Source organism: Triticum urartu, chromosome 7, assembly GCF_003073215.2.
Source record: "Triticum urartu cultivar G1812 chromosome 7, Tu2.1, whole genome shotgun sequence".
Classification (NCBI taxonomy): Eukaryota; Viridiplantae; Streptophyta; class Magnoliopsida; order Poales; family Poaceae; genus Triticum; species Triticum urartu.
Genome location: NC_053028.1, coordinates 690654149 through 690666184, shown reverse-complemented (window position 1 = coordinate 690666184; position 12036 = coordinate 690654149). Strand labels below are relative to the sequence as shown.

Genomic DNA, 12036 nt, shown 5'->3' with positions numbered 1-12036 from the left:
CCCATTGGGCCAGAGCAGCACCTCGGGGGTCCCCCGAGGGGGGCACAACCCACCAGGGCACGCCAGGCCCACTTGGCGCGCCCAGGTGGGTTGTGCCCACCTCGCTGGCCTCCCGCACCCCTTCTTTGCACTATAAATTCCCAAATATTCCAATACCCATTGGGGTTACCCTAGATCAGAAGTTCCGCCGCCGCAAGGCTCTATAGCCACCGAAAACCAATCTAGACCCTTTCCGGCACCCTGCCGGAGGGGGGAATTATCTCCGGTGGCCTTCTTCATCATCTTGGCGGCCACCACGATGAGGAGGGAGTAGTCCACCCTCGAGGCTGAGGTTTTGTACCAGTAGCTATGTGTTTAATCTCTCTCTCTCTCATGATCTATATCATGGGCTTTGTTAATATAGTCGGATCATATGATGTTTCTACCCTCTATACTCTTGTTATGATGAATTGAATCTTTAGCCTTTGAAGTTTTGTCTTGTCGGATTGAATATTCAGAGATGAGAACACATGATATATATCTTGCAATATGAATACTTGAGGTGACAATTGGGGTATCTTATTGATTCACTTGATATATGTTATGACATCCAACTCGCGGATTCCCGTGGTGATATTGGTGTAATCTATGCATAGGGGTTGATGCACGTTTTTCTCCGACGAAAACTTCGGGGTCTCTTTATAGTTCCTTGTGTGGATTGAGTATTATGAATATGAATTTGCTTTGGTGTTATCTTAGTACGAACTCTTGATTAGATCGATCGGAAAGAATAGCTTGCGTTATTCTAGTACGAACTCTAGGATAGATCGAACGGAAAGAATAGCTTTGAGATGGTTTCGTACCCTACAAACAATTCCTATCTTTTGTTCTCCGCTAATAGGAACTCAGAAGTGATTCTTCATTACACTTTGAGGGATAATCATATGATCCAACTATGTTAGAACTGTTGGGAGATTGCACTAGCGAAAGTACGGACCCTAGGCCTCATTTTCAAGCATTGCAATACCTTTTTGTGCCCGTTTACTATTTGCTACCTTGCTGTTTTATTTATTCAGATTATAAAAATATATTTCTACCATCAATATTACACTTTTATCACCATCTCTTCGCCGAACTAGTGCACATATACAATTTGCCATTGTATTGGGTGTGTTGGGGACACAAGAGATTTTTTGTATTTGGTTGCATGGTCGTTTGAGGGAGACCATCATCGTCCTACGCCTCTCACGAATTGATAAACCTTAGGTCATCCACTTGAGGGAAAATTGCTACTGTCCTACAAAACTCTACGCTTGGAGGCCTAACACGTGTCTACAAGAATAAAGTTGCGTAGTAGACATCAGCGCTCCGCGCCCGCTCGCGGCCGCCCGCACCCGCTGCTCCGCGCCCCGCCCCGCACATGCCTGTGCCCTCGCCGCGGCCTGCAAGCCGGCGCGCGCCGCGCCACGCGCCACGCCCGCGCCGCACCGCGCTGCTCCGCGCCTGCCTGCGCCCCGTGTCGCGGCCGCGGGCGGCAGGACCACCTCGGGGGAGAGCCGATGCAGCCCGGCCTGCCCCGCTGCGCCTCGGCCTCGGCGTCGCTGGAGCCTAGGATAGCGTAGGCCGCCTGCCAGTCGCGGCTGCCGGGGTCGCGCGGCGGCGCGGTGGGGAAGAGGAAAGGAGGAGAGAGAGGGGGATGGGTGGGTGGGTGGGCCCCTTCGTTTCAATGACTAGCGGGCCAAGCCTCAGATGCAAAGGGACAGGGGCGGACGAGGCCCACGCAAAAAACGTCCGGGCGTGTCCGTTTCAGACGCAAAACTAGACCAAGTTTGCGCCTAGGATGGGGCGAGCCGGACCAGAAACGGATTTTTTTTGCGGATGGGGTAGCGCGTTGGAACGTCTCGTATGTCCGTTTAACCCTAAACGGACAGCCCCGGACGATTTGGGGTCGTGCGGTGGAGTTGGCCTAAGGCCACCGGAGACGAGGCGGTGATGGCGACACCAATGGGAGGCAGAGGAACCCTAGAGTTTTCTTAGAGAATAAGATGGTTGGCCTTGTCGCCCTTTATATGGGAAGTCTAGAGTTTCGTTCAAGATCATCTGATATGTGTCATTGTGTCGGTAGCAACAACCCACTCCTACTTAAACACTCTCACAAGGCGTTTTCCCACAATCAATCAAAACAAAGCCAAGCATAGAGTATTACCTCGACCATGATGGCCCAAACCTAGGTAAATTCTCCGTGTGCAATTCCATCTGGAACATCCGGTCGCACTCTCCACCTTATCGAGCCTATAGATGATTTTCAAATTCATGGACAATTTTTGGATTTCGAAACAATTTTTTGAAATCATGTAATCTTTGTGAACTTTTTTTCAAATTTGCAAATATTGGTTGGCCCATGATCATTATTTCTGTGGTGTGAATATATTATGAATTCATGAACATTTTCTAAATCCGTGATCGATTTTTGAAATTCACGAAAACTTTTGACTTCATGCAAATATTTTAAAATTCACGGATATTTTTTTGAATGGGGTGTAGTATTTTCCATCTTGGAAAAGAGCACGCCATTTTGGAATATATCCTCCGTATGTAGGAAACGTGCTTTGCTTGTGCCTCGCCGTCGGACAAAGAAAAGGGCCGCCAAGACGCGATGCAAATCATCGCATCCGTTGAACAGACTTTTAACCTCGAGCGAACGTGTACGAGGGGCGGGCGGATCCCGAGAGTTCACGGCGGCTTGCGTGCGCTGCACCTGGACTTCCACGTCGTGCTCATCGCCTTGGCTCTGACCGCCGGGCCAAGATAATTCAACCCGCCACCCAGGTCTCATCTTAGTCTTCTTTTTGGAGCTGCCCATATACAGAGACTGAGCGAGAGAGACGGGTTCATTCATCGCAATCTCACGGCATGGACACTCTCGGCTCGCCACCATGGAGCTTACTCTGCGCTCTCGGGGCCCTGCTGGCCGCGCTGTGGTGCGCGGGGCGGGCGCTGGCCGGCGCCTGGCTCGGCCCGCGGAGGGTGGCCCGGGCCCTGCGGTCCCAGGGCGTAGGCGGCACGTCTTACCGCTTCCCCTCCGGCGACATGAAGGACTACGTGCGGCTCATCGCGGCGGCGTGCTCCCAGCCCATGACGCTGTCCTCGCACGCCGTCGCCGCCCGCGCGGTGCCGTTCGACCATGCCATCATCAAGCAACACGGTAATTCAATTAATTAACCGCCGTCCCCTCTCAGTTAGGCGGCCGTACGTCGTACGGTGTTGGTGATTGATCTCCGTAATTTTGGCAAAGTACTCCTACATGAGAAATCATCGGGATTGTTTCAGGCAAAGTTGCTCTGACATGGTTCGGTTCGGAGCCGAGGGTGGTGGTGGCCGACCCTCAACTGTTCCGGGAGATCCTGTCGAGCAAGCAGGGCCAGTTCGGCAAGCAGAGGTCCATCCTCGGGATCGAGCGGCTCTTGGCCAACGGCCTCACGACCCACCAGGGCGACAAGTGGGTCGCCCACCGTAGGATCATCAACCACGCCTTCCATCTCGAGAAGCTCAAGGTGTCCGTCATGTCACTCCTCACCTGACTGAACTCATTGACCCACACGCACATCGTACTAACTTCCAGGCTAATCGGGATTGGCTTTTGCAGAGGATGTTGCCTGCTTTTGCAGACTGTTCTAGTGAACTTGTGCGAAGATGGGGAAGCTTCATGGGGGGGCCCGGTGATGCGCAGGAGATAGATGTGTGGCCAGAGTTTCAGAATCTGACGGGCGACGTGATATCCCGAGTGGCGTTCGGGAGCAGCTTTAGTGAAGGAAGAACAATCTTCCGGTTGCAATCGGAACAAGCACATAATGCTGTCAAGATGGCAAACGTGATGTACATTCCAGGTTACAGGTCAGCTCATACTTGCATTTCGTGTATTGCCTGAGTACACGTAGTAGTCTGCAATTTGCTAACTGGATTGCTAAATTTCAGTCGACAAGTCTCGGTCGATTCTATATTCGTGAGATCATACGCGGAGATTAATGCAAAGAAAAATTAAAATATATTCTTTATTCTTTTTTATATGTTCTGTCACATGACCGAGACTTGGTTAAGTCCCAGTCAACTGAGATCTAGTCACACCCGTTGTTAATATTCTTATTATGCAGATTCCTGCCAATAAAACTCAATCGAAGAATGAAGGCAAATGCCCGTGAGGTCGAAGTACTCCTGAAAGGCATAATTATGAAGAGGGAGAGGGCGATGAAGGATGGCTATGCTGACAACAACGATCTACTAGGCGTGATGATGGAGTCCAACATAAAAGAAAGCCAAGAAGCCGGAAGCTCCAAGCCGATGATGACCATCGACGACATAGTAGGTGAGCTGAAGCTCTTCTATTTCGCGGGCATGGAGACAGCCGCGGTGCTGCTCACATGGGCAATGGTCCTGCTAAGCATGCATCCCGAGTGGCAGGACCGCGCTAGGGAGGAGGTTCTTCGTGTCTTTGGGAATAACCAGCCAGATTTTGAGGGCATAAACAGGCTGAAAGTCGTGAGTACATTACAAGAGAGAAGGTTATGCAATTTCTCATTGAGTTGCCACTCTGAATTTGTCTATCTTCTTTGTCGGTGCAGGTGACAATGATATTGCATGAGGTTCTTAGGCTATACCCACCGATTCTTCTTCTTGGTCGGGAGGCGTATAGAGAGACAGAGCTGGGAGGCGTCACATATCCAGCCGGCGTAACGTTTGCGCTGCCAATTGTGTGCATTCACCATGATCCAGATGTGTGGGGAGAAGATGTCGATGAATTTAAGCCGGAGAGGTTTGCGGAGGGCATTGCCGGCGCATCCAAGAACTCGCCGGCGTTCTTTCCATTTGGCTGGGGACCGCGGATATGCGTTGGGCAAAACTTTGCATTGCTAGAGGCCAAGATGGGATTGAGTGTGATCCTGCAACACTTCTTGTTTGAGCTCTCACCATCTTACACGCATTCGCCTTGCCCGGTCTCCACTCTACAACCCCAGCACGGTTCACAGATTATGCTCACGAAACTCTAAGAATTAGCAGCTATTACTAATTAGCATCCGGACTCTGGACAACCATGGACATTGAGAATAGTCAGGGATTAGGGTGGTGATCCTGGGAGAGATGTATGTAGTATAATGGTCCTGATGTTTACATCGAAGGCGACATGCACACATCTCATAAATATATATTTTCAATAAAGTGTAATATGTCAATGTCAAACACATCACTGGTGGAGCAACATCAGCACCGGGGCTGGAGCAAAAATGAAAACTACTAGAGTATATGTTGCAAGAGCAAGATCACATGAACCATCCCAAATTAATCATATAAAAATAGCTAAATAAAGCGCCAATATATGTGCCGATGCTACTACTCCAACCTTTTTCTTTTTAGAGGAAAGTAGCTGTTACTCGTTTTTATCTGCTGCTACTATAATAATGCTAACATTGCTGGCTTGCACGCAGCGAACTGTGACTCAAAGTCAGTTACTTGCTGTTGCACGTAGCTTAATTATTTGTTGGTTGTACTTGCTACTATTTGCCAACCTGCTGGAAAATTGCAATACCGTTGATTGGTGAACGACTTACAATTCCCTCATCAACTTTCAAAAGAAATCATGGTTTGATCAAGTTCGGGTCGGGAAAAACCAGGTGGGCGGCCATGCGGCTGTCGTCTACCAACGGCAACGGGGCCACCTTCCCGTCCTTCATGCTGTACACGCCGGAGTGGAGCTCCTCGCTAGAGTGGCAACATCTTCTATCCCGTTTGGATTCGGTTAACTTGACACAAGGGAGGGATGTGTTTCGTTGGAATCTCACTATATCTGAATCCTACATAGTTTACTTTATGTATCGTGCACTCTCGCACTCAGAGGTTTCATTGGATAACGATAAACTAATATGGAAATCAAAGATGTCACTAAAAAATAAGATTTTCATGTGGTATCTTCGGAAAGGAGTTGTGCTAAGAAAAGACAACCTCGCTCGACGCTAAGAAGTGTAGATTTTGTACTCATGACGAGACAATTAAACACCTTTTGTTTCAGAGTAAGTTCGCGCGTTCTATATGGCCAGTCATCCAAATAGCGTCCAATTTGAATCCACCAACAAGTGTTGCCAGTATATATGGTCACTGGCTTGATGGAATACCAAATACTTTTAGTACGCTAATACGGATGGGAGCGTCTGCCTTATTATGGTTGCTTTGGCTATATAGAAACGATTGTGTTTTTAATGGCAAAACCTCTTCTTCTATGCAGGTTATTTACCGTTGTACGCACTGGCTTTGTATGTGGTCTACGCTACAGCGAACGGAGTAGCAATCGATGTTTAAGGCGGTGTGTATGCGGTTGGAGCAGGTGGCCAGGGAGGTTTTTACCCAACATGGGTGGCAACATATTCTCCGGATCGGTCCACCTCCTCCGTCGACATTGGCATAGTTTTGGACTCATATGGCTTCATTGTTCCCAACTTGTCGTTTATATATATATATATATGTGTGTGTATATATATATATATGTATGTATATATATATGTATATATATATATATATATGCTAGACTCTTCGTTAAGGCTGTGTGCATCTTAGCTATGCAGAGGCCGGGTGTCGCTCATTATGCTTTGTATCCATTGACGGTGTCCTGGACTAGGGGGTACTCATCACATCGTCTCCCGATCAGTTGGATTGGGCCGAGGACCCCATGGCCGTTTACTCATGGGCCAGTTCGGACAGCCGAAGACATATACGAGGAAGATTCCACATGACTTGGTGATCAAGACAAGGACTTCTCTCCACCGACATATTTGACTAGGACTCTTGTTATCCTAGGCCTCTGCTATGTTATATAAGCCGAGGCCAGGCTAGTCAATGGATGATTATGATATTATTCATCATGCCCTTAGGTTTTAGACCACAACATATGATCTTGAGGTAGATCAACTCTGTACTTGATATTCCATCAATATAAACAAGAGCAGGACGTAGGGTTTTACCTCAATCAAGAGGGCCCGAACCTGGGTAAACATCGTGTCCCCTGTCTCCTGTTACCCATCGATCCACGATACACAACTTGTGACCCCATACCCGAGATCTGCCGGTTTTCACACCGACAATGATGCTTTCATTTAGAGTTTCGCTGTGTGATCGGCAAAGGATCAATGGCTCGCCCGCAGATTAACTGTGACGCCGACATCTTCGTCGCCGGCTCGACTGGTCACCTTGGCTCGACCGAGGACCGCGTTCCATATCCAATCGTCATGTTCGGACGGGGGCCTTCATCAACATCAACTCCGATCTCTATCATGATCGTAGAGTAATCATCCATGGAGCCCGGGGGCTCAACGTCAACATTGCCCTCGGGCGGCCGTGCTGTTTTTCCGGACATCAAACTTGTATCCGGTGCCACCACCTCCTTGAGCATCGCTTTGACGATTCGTTCGGTGGAATTGTGCGCAATTAAGTCTACAACAGCCATGCAAAATTTCGACGAGTTCCGATGGAGGAATCTCCGGCAATCTACAATATACCGGAATCCGGACGATTTTAGGGCGTGGTCTCCAAAGCCTAGCTCGGAGGTCCTTTGGAAGATCCAACCGTTCATCTGCTGCGGAATTCACATATCTGCCGCCCCTCCAAATTTCAGCTCTATCCGACGGTTCAAACTCCAGGAACCTTCCGATGAGTGGACCACCTTTTCAGATCTGTTTTCTGCGCGAGAACGAATCCGACCCGAGTTCATCTTTTTTATGAACGCGATTTCGGACATCCTTTTTGAAGGAGGTTTTGTATGGGGTATTGTGTTTTGTTCTCAAACACATCCCACTAATTTTAAGGTCTTTTCCAATATGATCTTCACCATCGCGCCGGTGTCAAACCAGCCCGTCAACATTGCTCCACGGCTGCCGACCTACGCTGGATACGTCGTCGCATTGTTGAGCCGATCTCAACTTCTTCGGATCATCATCTGGGCAAGCCGAATAAGAGTTCGGCATCGCGAAGGATAAATCATCACCAACGTCGCCGCCCCATGGATTACACGAAGCGGGCACACCGGCATCGCCGCACGGTCACTTCATCAAGCCGGCATTGACCGCGTCACAAGTTACGACCTGCGCCGGCATGGCCGCTCTGTTGCTTTTTCAAGCCAATGTCCATCACGCCGAACTACTTCAACACCTCGGCTGACATGGCAGCTGTAACGTCTCCTTACTGACCTGCTCCGTCACCTCGGCTAGACCGGGGGCTTCGCCATCCCTTCTTCAACCTACTCTGGAGACTTCGGCGTCACCAGGTGACCAGCTTCGTCACGTTAGCTGGACCGGGGGCTTTGCCTCGGTGAGCCCACCTTTGCCAGCATCGCCATGCCGTCGCTTTATCGCCCATCAGGCAATGGGTGTGCGGACCGAGTCCCAATTTTGGGAGTAACCTTTCTTCAGATTGCTACAACAGATAAACCAGGTGCTATTAATCCTAGTATTTTTTCTTGCTTGGGGTTATTTTCCCCAAGGAATTATTACTCTGGTTTGTTTCATCATCTGTACACAGGTCTATCAAATGGTGGCCTCATTAACAACGGTCGCGTGGTGGTTCGGTCAGTTTCCGTATACAGTTCGGCGAATGCCGCATCGGGAACTCAGACCGTCCTGCGAATTCAGGCTTGGCCACACCTTCACTGCGTCACGCCGACGCCCTGCATCGACATGATTTCGGCGCCAGGTCACATCTCTTTTAATAAATTATTTTTGCGAAAAGCAATTATCCTTTTTGGACCGCACTATTTTATGTGTGTAGGTGATCGACTTCGACTGCGTCACGCGGTCACTTTGGCAAGCCGACGTCGTTGTCCCAATCGGCTCGCGTGATCACCTTGTTGGTCGAATCACCATACCGACATGTTCGATTGCCTCGGGGATTTCGGCATCACTGAGAGAGCTCTACCTCATCGAGTGTTCGGCACACGGGCCATATTTCTTTTATTACTCACTTTGCGTATTATGCAACAATTTTATTTATTCCTATTATCTCCCGCTTGCACTATTTTCTATGCACAGGTAAAGGATCTGGGTCGGGCAGCGCTGTCACCTCGGCATACCGATGTACCATGTCACCTCGGCTGGACCGAGGGCTTCGTCATTACTTCATTAATCCATGCCGAGGACTTCGGCGTCACACTGCCGGCCTCCATTGGCCGTGCAATGTCGTCACTTCGGAGTGCCGAGCCCTTCGCTCCGCCACCTCGGGACCGGCTTCGGGGCTGGGACCTTGTCCCGCCGTAAGCTCGGGCCGTGCATCGACACCGAGCACATTAACCAGCTAAGTCGCTTCCATGCTTAAAAACTTTATTTTTAAATTTCGTTCGGTTCGACCAAGCATTATGCTTTTTTGACAAAAAGTCATTTGCGAAAAACTTTCTTTGTCAAAACCTTATTTGTTGCAAGCAAATTCAAATACCCCGTTTACTTGGGGGCTTCCTTTGTGAAGCCTTTCCTCTTGCATATGATTATACTTGTATGGCTTCGTTTCTTGTTCGTGTATTACGCCACAATATGCACCATGTTGACTTAAGTGTTTCGCAAACTGGGTTGCCTGGCTCCTGTGCTTACCCCTACATTCCCGATTGTTCGGTTAGGCGGTAAAGGGAGCACCTCTGCGATTGTTACTACCGGGTCATCCGAGTTAGTACCTCAGACTGGGTGAAGCCGAAAACTAGCGCTCTTATTGTTTTCAATAATGGTCGGCACACAACGGAACTCATGAGTACAAAAAATCTATTGCACAAGTCTCATAGTAACAATGAGCAACCGAAGAAATGTATTGGTGGAGATACTATTTTCTTCGAAAATGCTTCTTACACTTCGTCAGTAATATAGAATAAGTTCTCTGAGCACATTTTTTCTGTTACATCCTTATGGCCTGATTGCCTGGTTATCGGATACACCGTCGATACTTTCGACAGGTGGAGTACATGACACTTTTCGGTCCTTGACCGAAGAGGGAGAAGCCGACGGTCGGTTAAGACGCGTTTAAAGTTCGGGTGAACACAGATATGATATGAGTATATCGGTACATACAATCATTATACATAAATTTTTTTACCCAAGTCACTTGGGGGCTCTTAAAATTTATATGAGCTGTTTTATAGTAAATGTGTTTTCTTCTTGGTCGTTGCAGAGTCTTTTTCTACCGCTCCTTTTTCGACTCGAGTGTATGGTCAATAGCTGGATAGCCTGTCTTCTCTCTAAAAAGCCGCTCGAGTTTAGTTCGCTAAACTGGCCTCAAAGAAGTACTCCGCCTTTGGGATAAGGAGCTCGAAGCCGTAGGCTGGCCCGCTTGAAGTGTTGAGATCGGGTGTGTCATGTTAAAGCACGCCAGAAGCATAATTTTTTTCTTTTTTCCAATTTTCGGATTGACACCGAACACTTGATCTTGTTCGGATGTCAAGTTTTTACTGAAGTTTTTTGGTTTTCCAAGCTTATGGCACTTTTAAACTATTTGTGTGTTTTCAGCACAAGTCTCGCAGTGCAACGCCGGACACCTTTAGAGATTCGGCAAAAACATTCTCGGATATTGCTAAATATGCATCGGTTTCGAATTGTGTCTTCGGTCAATAGTTGGGTTGCCCAGCTCCTGCGATTGCCTCCTACGTTCCGCTTTGTTCGGCTAGGTGTGCAAAGGGAGAACCACTGCGATTGTGCTTCCAACTCACATGGTTAAGCACCTGAGTGGAGAAAGCCAAAAGCTGACTGTCACAATGAGCGTAAACTGGTCAGCGATCCGATGACTGTGTTAAATGACGGGTCGTTCATAACATTGGCCGAAGTATTAACGGCTTGACCTCGGATTTCGCTGAATACTAACCGGGGGCTCATAACTAGCTTCCCCAGTTTAAAGCTCCTATGACTAAGTGAAAGTTATAAAGCCCGCATATCTGATTGCCTCGTTTCCGCTAACACAACCGCCTTCGGGCACCAAGACGTCGGCTAAGGGTTGTCTTGTTATCGCGGAGACACCCTGCGTAGTATCTACAAAGGGGTAGAAGCTGACGATGGGCCACTTTCAACTGATAAACGGTCGCAACTGAGTCAAAATAAACATATCATCGTCATTTGTATTTAATATACAAGGGCTACCTTCCGTAATCATAGTTATAAAGCCATAAATATGCATCAATTTGACTTAAGATTTTTTCCAAGCTGGGTTGCCTGGCTCCTGTGCATACCGCTACGTTCCTGATTGTTCGGCTAGGCGGTAAAGGGAGCACCTGTGTGATTGTTACTACCGGGTCATCCGAGTTAGTACCTCAGACTGGGTGAAGCCGAAAGCTAGCGATCTTAAAGGATCACATTGGTCGGCAACGACGGAAGTAAAAATTTTGGTTCATTAATACCATAGAGTTTGGGAACTTTCCCTAAACTAAATTCTCAATATTTTCTTCCCACATTGATCGAAGGTGAGGTTTCATGATCATGATACGCATGACGACCTAAAGAAAGGAACCGATAGCGGGACTATTTTCCTTGAAAGATGTTTCTTACATTAAGTAATATAACATATCTCTCCGCATACCTTTGTTTATAAAACTCTATGGCCGGATTACCTTGTTTTCCATAAATCCTTGCCCTTATAATGGCTTTATAAAGTAGGACAAACACTCCTCGGCTACTGGTCGAGGAGGTGGAAGCCGATGGTCGGTCAACAAAGTTTTGTGCAATGCGGATCTGAGCATTAATGATGTAAAGTATTTGGATACATAGAATCATAACACGTAATTTGTGATTTTACTCTGGATATCGATCCTTAATTCGGCCACCCGTGCCCGCATTAAGGCTCGAGGGATACTGGGCTTCGGGCTTATCATTTACTAATATTAAAGGGGCACATCTATCCCCTGATCTGGTGTTGCCACCCGACCAGTGTCTCGGGGGCTACTACATTGGCAATCCAGTGCAGGAAATTTAAGTGCAATATAGTTTTGGAGGAGATTATGATCCTCAGGTTGGTCGGCCGCACCCAACCTGAGTCTCAAGGACTTTGCATACCGCC

General features: G+C 48.2%; 1 protein-coding gene across 1 annotated transcript; it reads left to right on the top strand.

Moving 5' to 3' along the window:
* Nucleotides 1-2830: 2830 nt before the first annotated feature.
* Nucleotides 2831-5216, top strand: LOC125522898 (cytochrome P450 72A14-like). The gene is made up of 5 exons (XM_048687942.1): nucleotides 2831-3184; nucleotides 3310-3533; nucleotides 3626-3873; nucleotides 4131-4515; nucleotides 4599-5216. Exons 1-5 carry the CDS (start codon nucleotides 2893-2895, stop codon nucleotides 5022-5024), a joined length of 1575 nt encoding a protein of 524 aa, XP_048543899.1. The 5' UTR covers nucleotides 2831-2892; the 3' UTR covers nucleotides 5025-5216.
* The last annotated feature ends 6820 nt before the right edge of the window (nucleotides 5217-12036 follow it).

Excerpts from the sequence above, each read along its gene's own strand:
- LOC125522898 (XM_048687942.1), top strand. The coding sequence starts at position 2,893 with ATGGACACTCTCGGCTCGCCACCATGGAGCTTACTCTGCGCTCTCGGG. Across the intron at positions 3,185-3,309 it reads TGCCATCATCAAGCAACACG|GCAAAGTTGCTCTGACATGG; the intron begins GTAATTCAATTA and ends GGATTGTTTCAG. Across the intron at positions 3,874-4,130 it reads ATGTACATTCCAGGTTACAG|ATTCCTGCCAATAAAACTCA; the intron begins GTCAGCTCATAC and ends CTTATTATGCAG.